We start from the raw sequence: 12,793 nt of genomic DNA on the forward strand, positions 1-12,793 counted from the left end.
GACGAGTAGTTTGTCCACTTCATCCCTGAGGATTCAAGTAAACATCATGCTTTTTTCCTAGGGCCTTTGACGTAGATGAGATAGAGAGTAGCTTATACAGAATTCCAAGTAAGCTCAAGTATAACCCCACCCCTTTCTCTTCTACTTAGGAAAACTTACCTTTTAGAAGTAAATTATTCATAAACTTTGGTCTTTAAAATATTTTTGGTAAATTAATTGCAGTCACATCAATTTAAGATCTATCAGTCATGACTATTGGGGACCACTGATATAAGTAGATGACAAGCAAAGTATACCCTTTAAATTATTCTCAATTAGTATTTATAGTTTACATTTGATTTGTTTATTTAGACTATCAACTTTTTTGTGTCTATCACAAAAAAGATTTTGATTTTGGATTTTGCTCGTAGAATTAACTGAAACTAGTCAGGATCCTAGAACAGTGACGGAACACCTTTAACTTTCCTCTCTTGCCTTAAAAATTACATATGTGTGTTACTTTGGAGTAATAGCCTCTCATTGCAGTGAAAAAAGTTAGGGTTTTCCTTGTTTTTGCTAAACCTCTGGTTATTATACTTTCCGTTTATTCTTTGGTCACTTGAGACTTAAGAGCACAGTGGTCATTTTAGGGTGACACATATAGGGCCATGTTTTGTGCAGTTTAAGCATCCTGTCCTTCCAGCCCTTAAGCTGCTACTGCTGCTAAGTCGCTTCAGTCGTGTTCGACTGTGCGACCCCGTAGACTGCAGGAATGGTGCTAAAAGTGATCTGTTTAAGATGCTCCTAGAGACTGAGTTAAGGAGATGATATTTTGATTCCCATAGTTGCTAACTACCAGAAATTTGCCTACTTTCATTTATGAAACTAAAGTATTTGGCCTGAAAGAAAGATCTTACACAACTTTTGTGAACATGAAACTGTCATCTTACAGTGATAGGAAAAAACTGACACATCTTCAGATTTTATTTATGTACACATGCACAGATATTACATGTTTATGTTACATACATACCATGCCTACCATTTACCGTTTTGGTTTCCTTTCCTCTACCCTCTGGCATAAAGAACCAGCTCCGTCATGTGTTTATTTTACTGTTCATCTTCACCCAGATCTTAGAGCGTGAGTCATTCCATCCGTCATTCCTGTGCAATGTGATGAAATGATTCTCAGCATTCATAAGACTTCTTGAAGTTTCTGCCCGAAACTGTTGAAGTGACCAAAGTATATACTTAATGCAGTCTCTTTTTCTTGACTAATTTGAAAACATAAAAGTTTAGTAGATTTTTACTCTTTTTAAAAATCATGAGTATTGGTAATACGACTTTCTTCATCTCTTTTCCTCAGTAATGCCTTACAGACTTTAAAGCGTGAAGGAGAAAAGGCAGCACAGCCCTCACAGTGCTTCCCTGTGCATATGCGCCTTATCAACTCATTCTTACCACAGATCTTGCATCTGTCTTTGCATCCATTTTCAGTTGTGTGTTCTACAATACTGAGAGCGTACTGATTTAAGCAGTGAATATTTAAAGTTTGAGGGTTTTTTGTTTGTTTGTTTCAGTTGTCCTTACAACCGAAGAACACTGCTTGATTAAACAGAGATGACAGGAAAGCTTTATTCTGAGGCTTACACAAAATTAGTGAATCTATCAAGATAGGGATAAATTAGAATGTTGATCATATCCAACACAAGATGTTTATACATGACATCTTTTTTTTTTAATGTAACATCTTCTGTGTTCTTTTTCATTTTAAAATTAAAACAGTAATTTGAAACATACAAAGTTTGTGTTGGATACAACTGTTTCTATTAAATTAGGATAGTCTTTATATTATAAAACTGAAATTTAGAAATAAATGGATCTAGGGTTGATATAAGACTGCAGTAGCATCATCCACAGGTTGTTAAAGTAACTTAGTATCAATTTGAACTTGTAAATGTGTTTATACTGTTAAAATACTGCTGTTCTTATCTGTTTTCTAGGTTTTAAAATCATTTAATTGAACCTACACCAAGAGGCACCCCATGCTGTTCCCAGTCCTGTTACTCCCATTAGGTTAAAAGAACCCCATTATAGCTTCTTCCCTTTGCACCAGCAATGAGCACAGATTCTCTTGAAAACTAAATCAAAACGAACTGGAAGGAAGGAAGAAAGTGTTCATTTTCTTTTAGGTCTGCTACGTGATTAATATCAAATCTGCTTTTATTTCTTTTTGGCACTTACTTCACAGAGGTAACTTTTTTTGTCTTTATCTTCTGCTAAGTTACTGATAACTATGGGTTTTTCCCTCTTGTTTTTTTAGCAAATCACAGATGAAGGTCTCATTACTATATGCAGAGGGTGCCATAAGTTACAGTCCCTCTGTGCCTCTGGCTGCTCCAACATCACAGATGCCATCCTGAACGCTTTAGGTCAGAACTGCCCTCGGCTTAGGTAAACATTTCTTGTTTATCTCAAAAAATCAGAGAAAAGGAGCAGCGGCCTCCACTCATGCTCATTCCTTGGAAACTTGAAATTTCTAAGGTAGACTCTAGAAGGCCACTACTAGCTTTTCAGATGCCCACCTACTTGCTTCCTACCTCATTTGATTACATGTAATTGGCCTGAACCTGGGGGTAATAGTCCTCATTTTCTACTTCTTGCTGTCCATACTAGAATATAACTAGTACTAAAATACCAACATTTTATCTCATTGAGAAAAGAAATAAAGTCATTTTCTCTTATTAATGCTTTCATGTAATTTCCTTCTGAATAAAATTTATAGAGGCCTACCTATTCTATTGTAGTAATGATGTGTCAGGTACATAGCGGGGAATATTTAAAGCGAAAAAACAACTCCTCTTTTGTACTGATGGTTTTAAAGCAAGCTTTATTTCTCTGTGGCTCCTCTTCTCTACCTGAGTACAAGATTGGCTGAATGTTTACTAAGAATGCTATGTTAGCAGACACATGGCATCAAGCCCATATTGATTTTCGGTCTTTAAAACAAAGCTTCGTTGTACTTACATATTAAACGTGTCAGCCGTAAACGACTTACAAATATTAATTCATTTAATCATCATAACACCATATAAGCACTGTTATCACCTCTATGTTATAGATGAGAAAATCAAAGCACAAAGAGGTCGAGTAAACAGTTCAAGCACAATTAGTAAGGGCAGGAATAAGGGTTCACTCCCAGGCAGTCTAGCTCCAAAACCTACAAAACCACTTTTCTTACCTATAACAATCATTGTAAACCAATAAAAACTTTCTTAAAACTTTTTTGTAATGATCTGGCCATGGGCCTTTATATGGTTTTGCTTTAACTTTTTTAGTAATTTGTAAGCAAACATAACAGTGTTCTTCGGTACTATCATACAGACACCACCAGACTTTGCACAGAAAAGAGCTACTACTTTTGATTCCCCAAGCCTGTGGTTGGTGTTTAGGGTTGTGTTCAGCAGTTCCTGAATAGGAGAGTGACTGCCAGCTCAGCTTCCTTCTCTGCTGGGCCTCCCTGGAAGCCTGTGGGAGGAGGCAGGAAGCTTAAGGATATTTTTTTTCATATATATGGAATTTCTTATTTGGGACAGGCCTGTGATTAACCAATCCCTTCATCGTATTTTTAAAAGCTGTTTAAATCTTAGTGAACCTACATGTGAAATAGGAAAAGAGAATAATTTACTTTAGCAGCAAGATGAAACAGAGTATTTATCTCCATTTCCTTTGTTTTCTAGGAACAGGCTGCCCTCTGGGGGTAAGCAGTATGCTATCACAAAGGCTTTTTAATGCATTTATCATGCATTTTGGCATTAACTACAAGCTTCTATTATATTCTTCTGATTGCGTCACCCTGAAATATATTTACAGGACCACTTTTTGATGACTCCATGAAAGAGAATGGCAAGATCTGTATACAGACTTGCTTAGCTGTGAATGTCATTCTGTGTTACATAGACCTTAGGGAATAGGAGGTTGTTTTCTTAAATTCTTGCTCTTTTAGTAGACCCAGTTTTCAGGGACCAAGGGGTTGACTTTCACTTTGTTTTTTTAACAGAATATTAGAAGTGGCAAGATGTTCTCAATTAACCGATGTAGGCTTTACCACTCTGGCCAGGGTAAGTGTTTTCTTCAGGTTCTGTAGGCTTTGTTCAGGATTTTTAATTTCAGAAGAATGAGCAACATAGGGAAATGTAGGGGACAGAAAATTGAGGTATGGGATGTGGGAGAATACATCTGTGGCTGGTGTTCCTGAGCACTCTTGGGCTGAAGCTTCAGGCAAATGCTCTGGAAAGGTAGACATGGGTTGGAGAGCATGACACTCCTTCAAGAGACTTGATTTTCCACCTTTTCATAAGATGCTAGGTTAAACTGAGCAGGCATTTCCTAGTGCTTTGTGAAAGAGATTTACTTGGTTATTTGGTGTGCAACTGGTGAATGAATGTTGAAAGAAACATGTAAGCCTAATCTAAATGGAGAGATTTTAAGAGATTTTCTATATTCTTCACAAGATATTAATACATGAAGGGGCTTTTAAGTCACTGTATAATAGTATTTAAAAGTATACCATCTTTGACCAGTGTAATGGACCACGAGGAAGGGCATTTGCTTTCAGGGCAGCTCAGTGGAATACTAATGGGGGAGGGAACAGAGGGCAGCACTTGGCATAACTAGATTAAGACACAGATTCCCTTCCTGTGCTTCCAAAGAAATCATTTTCATTAAATTATTTTTGGTTGAAAGGATCTCTATATTATCTCAGTGAATATTCAGGAAATTTATTCCTTTGGACTTCTAAGATATTAGATACTTTAAGTGTGGAATAATTGAGAAATTCACTATGATACAGGCCTTTTTAAAAAGTGTAAGTAATGGAATAAGGTAGGAAGTGATATTAAAATGACACCAGTTCTGAAGCTCTTGAGATTTCATTGGTATATTTAATACTATTTATTTTTTTGACCTTAATTTTTTCCTATATTTTAAATGTTTTTTCTATAATGTTGGGTTGTTTGTATTTTTTAGAATTGCCATGAGCTTGAAAAGATGGACCTGGAAGAGTGTGTTCAGGTAAGATTGTGGATTTTTACTCGGAAATACAGTATAATAGAAATGTACATGATACATGCACGTCAGAACATTCAATTCCCTACCCTCACATATTATAGAGCCTGCTTGCTGTCCATTTATTGAGGTGTCATCCAGGCATACCAGGCACAGGTGCTCATGCAATTTGTGCTAGGAAAATACATGTCATCAGTAGGGTTGCCATTAGAAAGAAAGCAGGATCAGGCATTCAGATCATAAAGATAATAAGATATTTCTTTAGATCAACAGGGTTATGATACTAGTAAATAATTAAAGCCCCATGACACTGATAGATATCTGTCCCTTTTTAGCTTAATTGGACCCGGAGCCTCATATATCATTAACCCTAGAGACCCAACTCTGTGTGGAACCCTGTCCTTCAGGCAGGCAGACTTACTACCTTATTAACACTTTCTTTTATTACCAATGTTAAGAGCTTTGAGTTTGTTAGTTGGGTAGGGAGAAATTTTAAAGGGGGACTCCTGAAAAGAAGATGGACTTCCCTGATGATCCAGTGGTAACGAATCTGCCTGCCAATCCAGGGGACATGGGTTTGATCCCTGGTCCAGGAAGGTTCCACATGCCACAGGGCAACTGAGCCCATGCGCCGTAACTGCTGAAGCCTGTGTGCCCCGGAGCCCGCGCTCCACAGCAAGAGAGGCATTGCAGTGAGAATCCCGAGCACCACAGCAAGAGAGGCAAGCCCGCGCTCCACAGCAAGAGAGGCATTGCAGTGAGAATCCCGAGCACCGCAACTGTAGTAACCCAGGCTCACCAAAACTAGAGAAAGCCCGTGCACAGCCAAAATGAAAGCTTTTAAAAAGAGCAGTGAATTGTTTTAATGGTAAAACTAAAGAAGAAAAGATACTTCGGTAACTATAGCAGCTATATATTCAGTAACTATATATACTCCAGGTAACTGTTTGTTATCTGGACACTACTTAGTACCTGTTAATCCTAATTAAACTAAAACATGTTCACATCCGTCTCTTGCATGTGCCTGTGTGTCCTTTCCGGTGTCCACTCCTTCTGAGTGATGCACACATGCTTGCCCACTATAATCCCCTACCCCTGCCATTTCTTAGCCCCTGTGGAGTTATGTGATTTATAATAATAATTTCAGAATTGGAGACAAATTTGAAAAGAAATGCTGATTTACTTTTCATCCTAAGATAATTATGAAAGACTTGTTTCTCAGGAGTTTTTCCTTATTGAATGTTCGTAGTTAACCCAGCAGCGTCTTTCTGCCATCCTTGAGGAAAATAACTGACATGCCAGTTACCAGTCCTGAGTGGTGGCATTGCTTATAAAAATATGGGTCAGATATCTAAAAACTTGAGGATGTTCCTACATTAATTTTTTTCATGGAACAATGTCTTCTGATTCACTTCTGTGATGGTTCTAAGATCAAACAAAGTCCAGTGGGTAGAAGTTATGAGGGGACAAGTTTTCGTTTATTTCAAAAACAATTTTCAACAGACCTGTTCAAAGATGACTAGATGAATTTAAGTCTAGCCTGGATAGATTCTCAAAAAACAGGTTCTGATAGCTGATGGGATTTCAACCTTAAGATTCTGTTGTTTGATAATTATCAGGATATCAGACCGGAAGTGTAGTCAAATGTGGTATGGCCCATGAGTTTTTTGCAGTTACACCTAAAATAAACTTATATGTTTCTTTCAGATAACAGATAGCACATTAATCCAACTTTCTATACACTGTCCTCGACTTCAAGTATTGGTGAGTTTGACTTTGGAAATTGTATATATTTATTGGATTTATTCAAAACTGAGCTCTATTGGTGTCTGGTTACCGTCTTGGGAAAGTATATTTCTCCAAATTGTCAACTTACAGAAGACCAAGGGAGGACTTGTCTAAGGGAGAAAGATAGAAACTGGAAAAGTTAAATGTTTTCTCTATCAATGCTTAGAGATTGAAAACTGACAGTTTTTCTCCCTCCTGCCTGAATTACACTCCAGCCTGAATGATACTTAAATTTCCAGAGATCCAAGAGATAAGATGGCCCCAAATACAGTCTGCTTCCTTCTCACTGGGACTAAATATTCCTATAAAACAGAACCAATCAAGGCTTTACTTGGAGGGAGTTTCTGCTACTGCTCCCAGTAACACTGTGAGAAAGAATTCAGGTTGTCTGTTCTAGGCTCATTTTTGGTGTTCTGTGGCACATTAAACCATGTTTCAGTCAAGGGTTCTGTGTTTCACATGGAGGAACCAGGGATTTAAGGAAAACTTGTAAAGTTAACAGGTGACCACATCTTACAGCTGTAAGAATCATCTTCAGGTAATAAACTGTTTGGGCATGCCCTGCATCAGGTATTCAATATTTAGTCCAAATTTCAAAAAAATGTTTACAGAAAAAGCTTGAGCGCCCCCCCACCTTGTCCCAGTAAGAGAGGAAAAGTATTAATTAATAATTTGTGTGTCAAGAGGGTTGTGGGAGATGTCTTATTTTGTTTATAAACTATTTCACAGTCACTTTAGGAATTCACAAGATGTATTTAGAATCACCCAGAGAAATGTTGATCATTGATTATTGAAAGCAGAACCCCACCGACTCTGATATGCATTCTTCATTTCACCACATGGCTCTAGCGATGGCTTGATATATTTCAGAATCAAACCAGAAAGCTCTTTTTCCTGATTACACACAGGCCTCTGATTCAAAGAATGCTATTAAATATTTCAGTGTCCTTCCCTGCTCTATTTGGCTGCAGAGTCTGTCTCACTGTGAGCTGATCACAGACGATGGAATTCGTCACCTGGGGAACGGGGCCTGCGCCCATGACCAGCTGGAGGTGATTGAACTGGACAACTGTCCCCTAATCACAGATGCGTCCCTGGAGCACTTGAAGAGCTGTCACAGCCTCGAGCGGATAGAACTCTATGACTGCCAGCAAATCACGCGGGCTGGAATCAAGAGACTCAGGGTAAAGATGGCAGCGTTGCCCTCTGGCTCTAGTTTCTCAGCATTCTTTCCTTTTTTTCCCCCCTCCATTTCCTTTTCTAAGGTTTAGATTCCTGTGATATATGTATTTACTTGGATTTTCAACAAAGAGAAAAAAAGATGGCAGGGAAACCTAAGGGTAGATAGTTCTTTCCTATTGTTCCTGATGGAAGTTTAGCAGGATGAAAAAATAATGAAAAAATATTTAGTTAAATGGGGTTTAAATTTTTTAATTTGTATAGCCTTTCATATCAAACTCTTGTGCTAGGAATCTTTTTTTTTTTTTTTAGACAGCAAATGGTGGTTGGATCACCATTTTTTACCTTTTCTTTTTGCCCCATCCTTCATAACAGACTCATGTATAGCCAAATCACTGAAAGACAGGTTGCCAGCAAAGAGATTATAAAAGACTGGATGAATCTTTGTGTTGGATTGTTCCGCTCAACAGACATTTATTGGAACATCTGCTCCACACCTGTTGTGGGAAAGGCCCTCTGCTTAATTTGGCCCTTACAGCCAACCTTTAAAAATACCTGTGTTGGCCTTAATAGCATCGGAGTGCATAAAGGAGCAGCAGATTTAAGTTGAAGTTCCAGTTGACCTCAGTTCCACCTCTCCCTTTAGACCTGGAAGACTGAGAATGTAACTGCAGTGGGAAGGCCTTGCATCCATATCTCTTCTTTACCAAAAGAGGAAAGCCACAGGTCATCCAGAGTTGCTTCTGTGGCCTATGGTCCCTAGGCCTGCCTGGCTGGATTCCACCCCAGCCAGGGATTCCACCTCTGAATCCTCAAGAATCACTTAGCACTCTTCCAGTCTAGCTATCTGTGTGCATGTCTAGACTCCTAAGTTCCCTAAGAGCAGGATCTCTATCTTGACCATTGTCCCTTTACAGAACTAGCACAATGCCTTGAACATAGTAGGAGTTTAGAAACCATTTATGTAGTAAATGTTAGAAGCATGTTAGTTAAAAGAGCATAATGGGTCTTTAAAGATATCAGAGGAAACATTGTCCATAATGGCTTGGAAAAAATTAATTTCTAAGTTTATATAATTTCTTCCAGCTATGGGAATCCAACCAGGAATCCCTTTGGGACAGGTTAAGAGATTAGCATGACTTTTGTCCCCAGTTTTATTATTATGGACGCAGCGGCCAAAGGTATGTGAGCTAATATGGTCTTTTGGAATAACCTGGGATGGTATGAAGTAGAACCTAGGTCTCAACATGCTGTCCATGCTCAGCCTCTGTTCTGCCTTCGTGTCCACTCAGTCCCTCTGGTTTTTCTGAAACGCGACCTTGCTGTTTCTGTTGAAGGCCTCCCTCTTAGTAACGTTTCTGTCTTGTTTCAGACCCATTTACCCAATATTAAAGTCCACGCCTACTTCGCACCTGTCACTCCACCCCCATCAGTAGGGGGCAGCAGACAGCGCTTCTGCAGATGCTGCATCATCCTATGACAATGGAGGTGGTCAACCTTGGTGAACTGAGTATTTAATGACACTTCTAGAGTTACCGTGGATCTCCATTGGAAGCAACCCCAGTGTTCCGGGCAAAGGTTACAAAGTGAGGGCGGTGTCCAGATCCCCAGAGCCACACATAAATACGCATACCCACTCTCACCCTGACCCAGTCTGTCTCTGTGACCAGGGGACTGAGTTCGTGCTGGCTTTATCATGTGGATTGGTAAAACTTAACCATTCCTGTTGGATGTGCCCAGAAGAAAACCATAAGCAAGGTAGATGGAAGGGGGCATTCCAGCAAACCCAGTGTTACTGCCACTGTGGTTTCTTTATTTTGTTAAGGGGTTTCTTTGGCAATTTTGGAACAGCAACTGCAGTCCTCCAGGGTCAAGGAAAGCATAGAAAAACAATACATGTTGTATCAGGGACCAGAGGGAAAATTTCTTTGCATCCTATAAATGGTAGCCATCCATTGTGAGATGCCTAAAGAGCTGCTGTGCTTCCTTGTTCCCATGCCAACATGCTGAGCATGCTCACAAAGAAGGCTTGTCCATTCCTCCTACTGTGTTTTAGTATTTGGCCCAGAGGTTTGCTAAATGGTTGCATTGAAATCACTGTGGTCCAGATGTGATGACTTATTCACTCAAATTGTCACTGTAGCACACTGTGTACCTGTCTTTCATTCTCTGTTGCTCCCTCCTGCACTCTTGCTCAGTCTGTCACCTGTTCATAGTCTGTTTACTCACACCCAGTTGTTACTCCTTTGCTGCTGTTGTGTTTACAATTTGCATTTTGGATGATTAGTTGGGGTTACCAAACATTTTTAAAAGAGACATTATCAATAAATATTTTTTTAATTCTAAATTTTACCATTAGGGTACCCTGCCTGAATCTTTGCCAGTCAAGAAAAATTATGAGAAGAAACTGAGCTAAGACTATTTTGATGAAAACAAACTTTGCCTTTTGGTTTTTGTTGTATCTTGTGATAATGATAATATGCATGATACACCCAGTATTCCCCTCTGCACATTTTTCCTTCCATCTAACTTAATGAGGAGAGAGAAATGCATTATTAGGAAAGAGTGGAATGGCAAATCCCAAAGCTGAAACTGAAAGCCACCACCACCAAAGCTCAAATATTGTGTGTTGACCAAAATCTAGGTGTGATCAGTGGCATCTCTGATTTGTGCCTATGAGATTTGTTCTACTTTAGCAGGAATGCTGCTCGAGGAGTTGTGCGATTGAGCTGGGCTGTTTCTCTTTTTTTCCTCCCATTTCAGCTTATCAGGGATGCGAGAATGACCCTATCACAGCTGGTCAACTGTACATCAGTGTTTGGTATCATATCTAATGTTGGAGCCTCAAAGGACTAGAACCTTTTCAGAACCCATCAGCCATCTCTCTCTTGAGCTCCAGACTTTCCATGAATGAAATATCAGAGAAGCCAGGTAAAGGCATTGGGGTGGCAGAAAGAGAACATTGAGAGGAAGTAGGGGGTTCAGTGTGTTGGGCAGCCTGGTCACCAGAACTTAGAGCAGAGTATTCAGTGTCCATGACTCAGAGTCAAAGAAGAAGTTCCCCCCCATCAAAAAAAAAAAAAAAAATCATAAGAGGATGAGGGAAATAAAATAAGTTTCTGAAGTATAAGAAGTAGATTTCTAAACATCAAGGTTAGAAACCTTGTGTGATTTTTTAATAGGGTGACTTTTGGTTTTTTAGGACATTAATGTGCAGCCCACCACAATTTTAGGTCATCTTCTACATGATCCAGGCTGTTAAAAGGCTTGTTTTAATGCTGCAGGTGTTAGTAATACGAGCATATGTAAGAATAAAATGTGATTTACTTTTCCATAAGCAATTAGTTGAAAAGGTCCTAGGAATCTACTATCCACCATTAGTTAGCATGTTAAATTTATTTTAAATCTTATTTTATTATTACACCCTTTTAAAAGCTCAAATTATATGTATTTTTCATTTCCTTTCCCTTACCCTCTTTTCAGGTTACCACATAAGGAATATATTTTTTAAAAGTGAGACCCACTCTCCTGGCTATATCCCACATATATACACATACACATTTGCACACACACTTCTAGATGTGGTTGAAAATATTCAGATCCCCAGGTAACTCACTCAAACAAAACTTATATATATATATATATATATATATATATATATATATATATGTATGTATATATATGTATGTATGTGTATGTATTTAGGGGGCAACAGCTCTAACGTACAAAGTTTAAAAAAAAAATAGTGCCTGAATAAAACCTTGATTTATTAGTGAGTGTGGATTTTAATTTCCCAACAGTTGAAGTTCTTGAGATACTTCTTTATTTAAAAAAGGAACAAACCTATTCACTAGTACATGAATGTCTTGAAAATGCTGTTTCTCTTCTCAAAGAGTGCACCCATGTGCAAGTCTCTGTGGGCTTGTGCAGGTGAGAACAGAGTCAGTGAGAGAATAAAGGCCCTGGAGTATGCAGCACTGGTGTGTATATGGTCAGGCAGGAGCCTTGTTCCTTTCTCAAGAAAACTTGAGGCCCATAAAGCTTGGAAGGACATGTATTTCTATGCCAATCTGAAACCTGTGTCAGTTAATGATACAGGACTTTGAGAACCCATGGTAAGTTTTGGTCAGGTGGAAAGGGTCCTGTCATTTGAACGTAATATTTCCTGACTCAACATTAGGAAAAACTTATTGGTCCCTTTGTCTGATTCCGGAGTGTGCCTTCAATTTAAAAAAAAAAAAAAACAGAGTGAAAAGTGAGAAGAGATTTGGGCAAAGTAAGAAGGTATCCTCAAAATTATTACACATCCAGATCATCTCTTTTCTAAGCATCCTTTTCCCCTTACGGTTTCCAGCATCATCAGTATCTTTTACATCTTCATTGACCCTACCTATGAAGGTGATGATTCCAGCTTTTTTTTTTTTTTTTTTTGCATAGACTTCTCCCATTTCCTTTCTATACCCATCCTTGCCTTGTATTTAAAGCTTCACTCCCAGTGATACTGCTAATTTATTTCCATGTCTTCAATCTGGCTTCCTCTCTGAATTCTTATCCTGATCTGGGCAGCCTTGAATTCAGTAACTGGAAGGCAGCTCAGGCCATTTTTCACTGAGTGACCTTTGGTGTTTGCTTACTGAATTTGAAATCAAACTGTCAGATATAAGGAATAAGGGAATCTGGCTTCTTCCCTTTTTTCCAATATTTGGAATATGAAAGCACATTGTGCTTTTATGTAAAAAATATTTCTCATCTTATTCTGCTCTTTAGTGGATGTAAAAGT

At 38.6% G+C, this 12,793-nt stretch overlaps 1 protein-coding gene across 3 annotated transcripts in view; it reads left to right on the top strand.

Annotated features, from left to right (window-relative positions):
• Window positions 1-10,365, top strand: part of FBXL20 (F-box and leucine rich repeat protein 20) — a 101,456-nt gene extending 91,091 nt beyond the window's left edge. For all 3 annotated transcript variants that reach the window (XM_006068547.4, XM_006068548.4, XM_025280216.2), the window contains 6 exons: window positions 2,303-2,433; window positions 4,040-4,100; window positions 5,008-5,052; window positions 6,754-6,810; window positions 7,806-8,018; window positions 9,386-10,365. In XM_006068547.4, the coding sequence (XP_006068609.1) occupies window positions 2,303-2,433; window positions 4,040-4,100; window positions 5,008-5,052; window positions 6,754-6,810; window positions 7,806-8,018; window positions 9,386-9,493 (615 nt within the window). In that variant the 3' untranslated portion in view covers window positions 9,494-10,365. The remainder of the gene's footprint in view (window positions 1-2,302; window positions 2,434-4,039; window positions 4,101-5,007; window positions 5,053-6,753; window positions 6,811-7,805; window positions 8,019-9,385) is intronic.
• The last annotated feature ends 2,428 nt before the right edge of the window (window positions 10,366-12,793 follow it).

This window comes from Bubalus bubalis, chromosome 3 (assembly GCF_019923935.1).
Source record: "Bubalus bubalis isolate 160015118507 breed Murrah chromosome 3, NDDB_SH_1, whole genome shotgun sequence".
Classification (NCBI taxonomy): domain Eukaryota; kingdom Metazoa; phylum Chordata; class Mammalia; order Artiodactyla; family Bovidae; genus Bubalus; species Bubalus bubalis.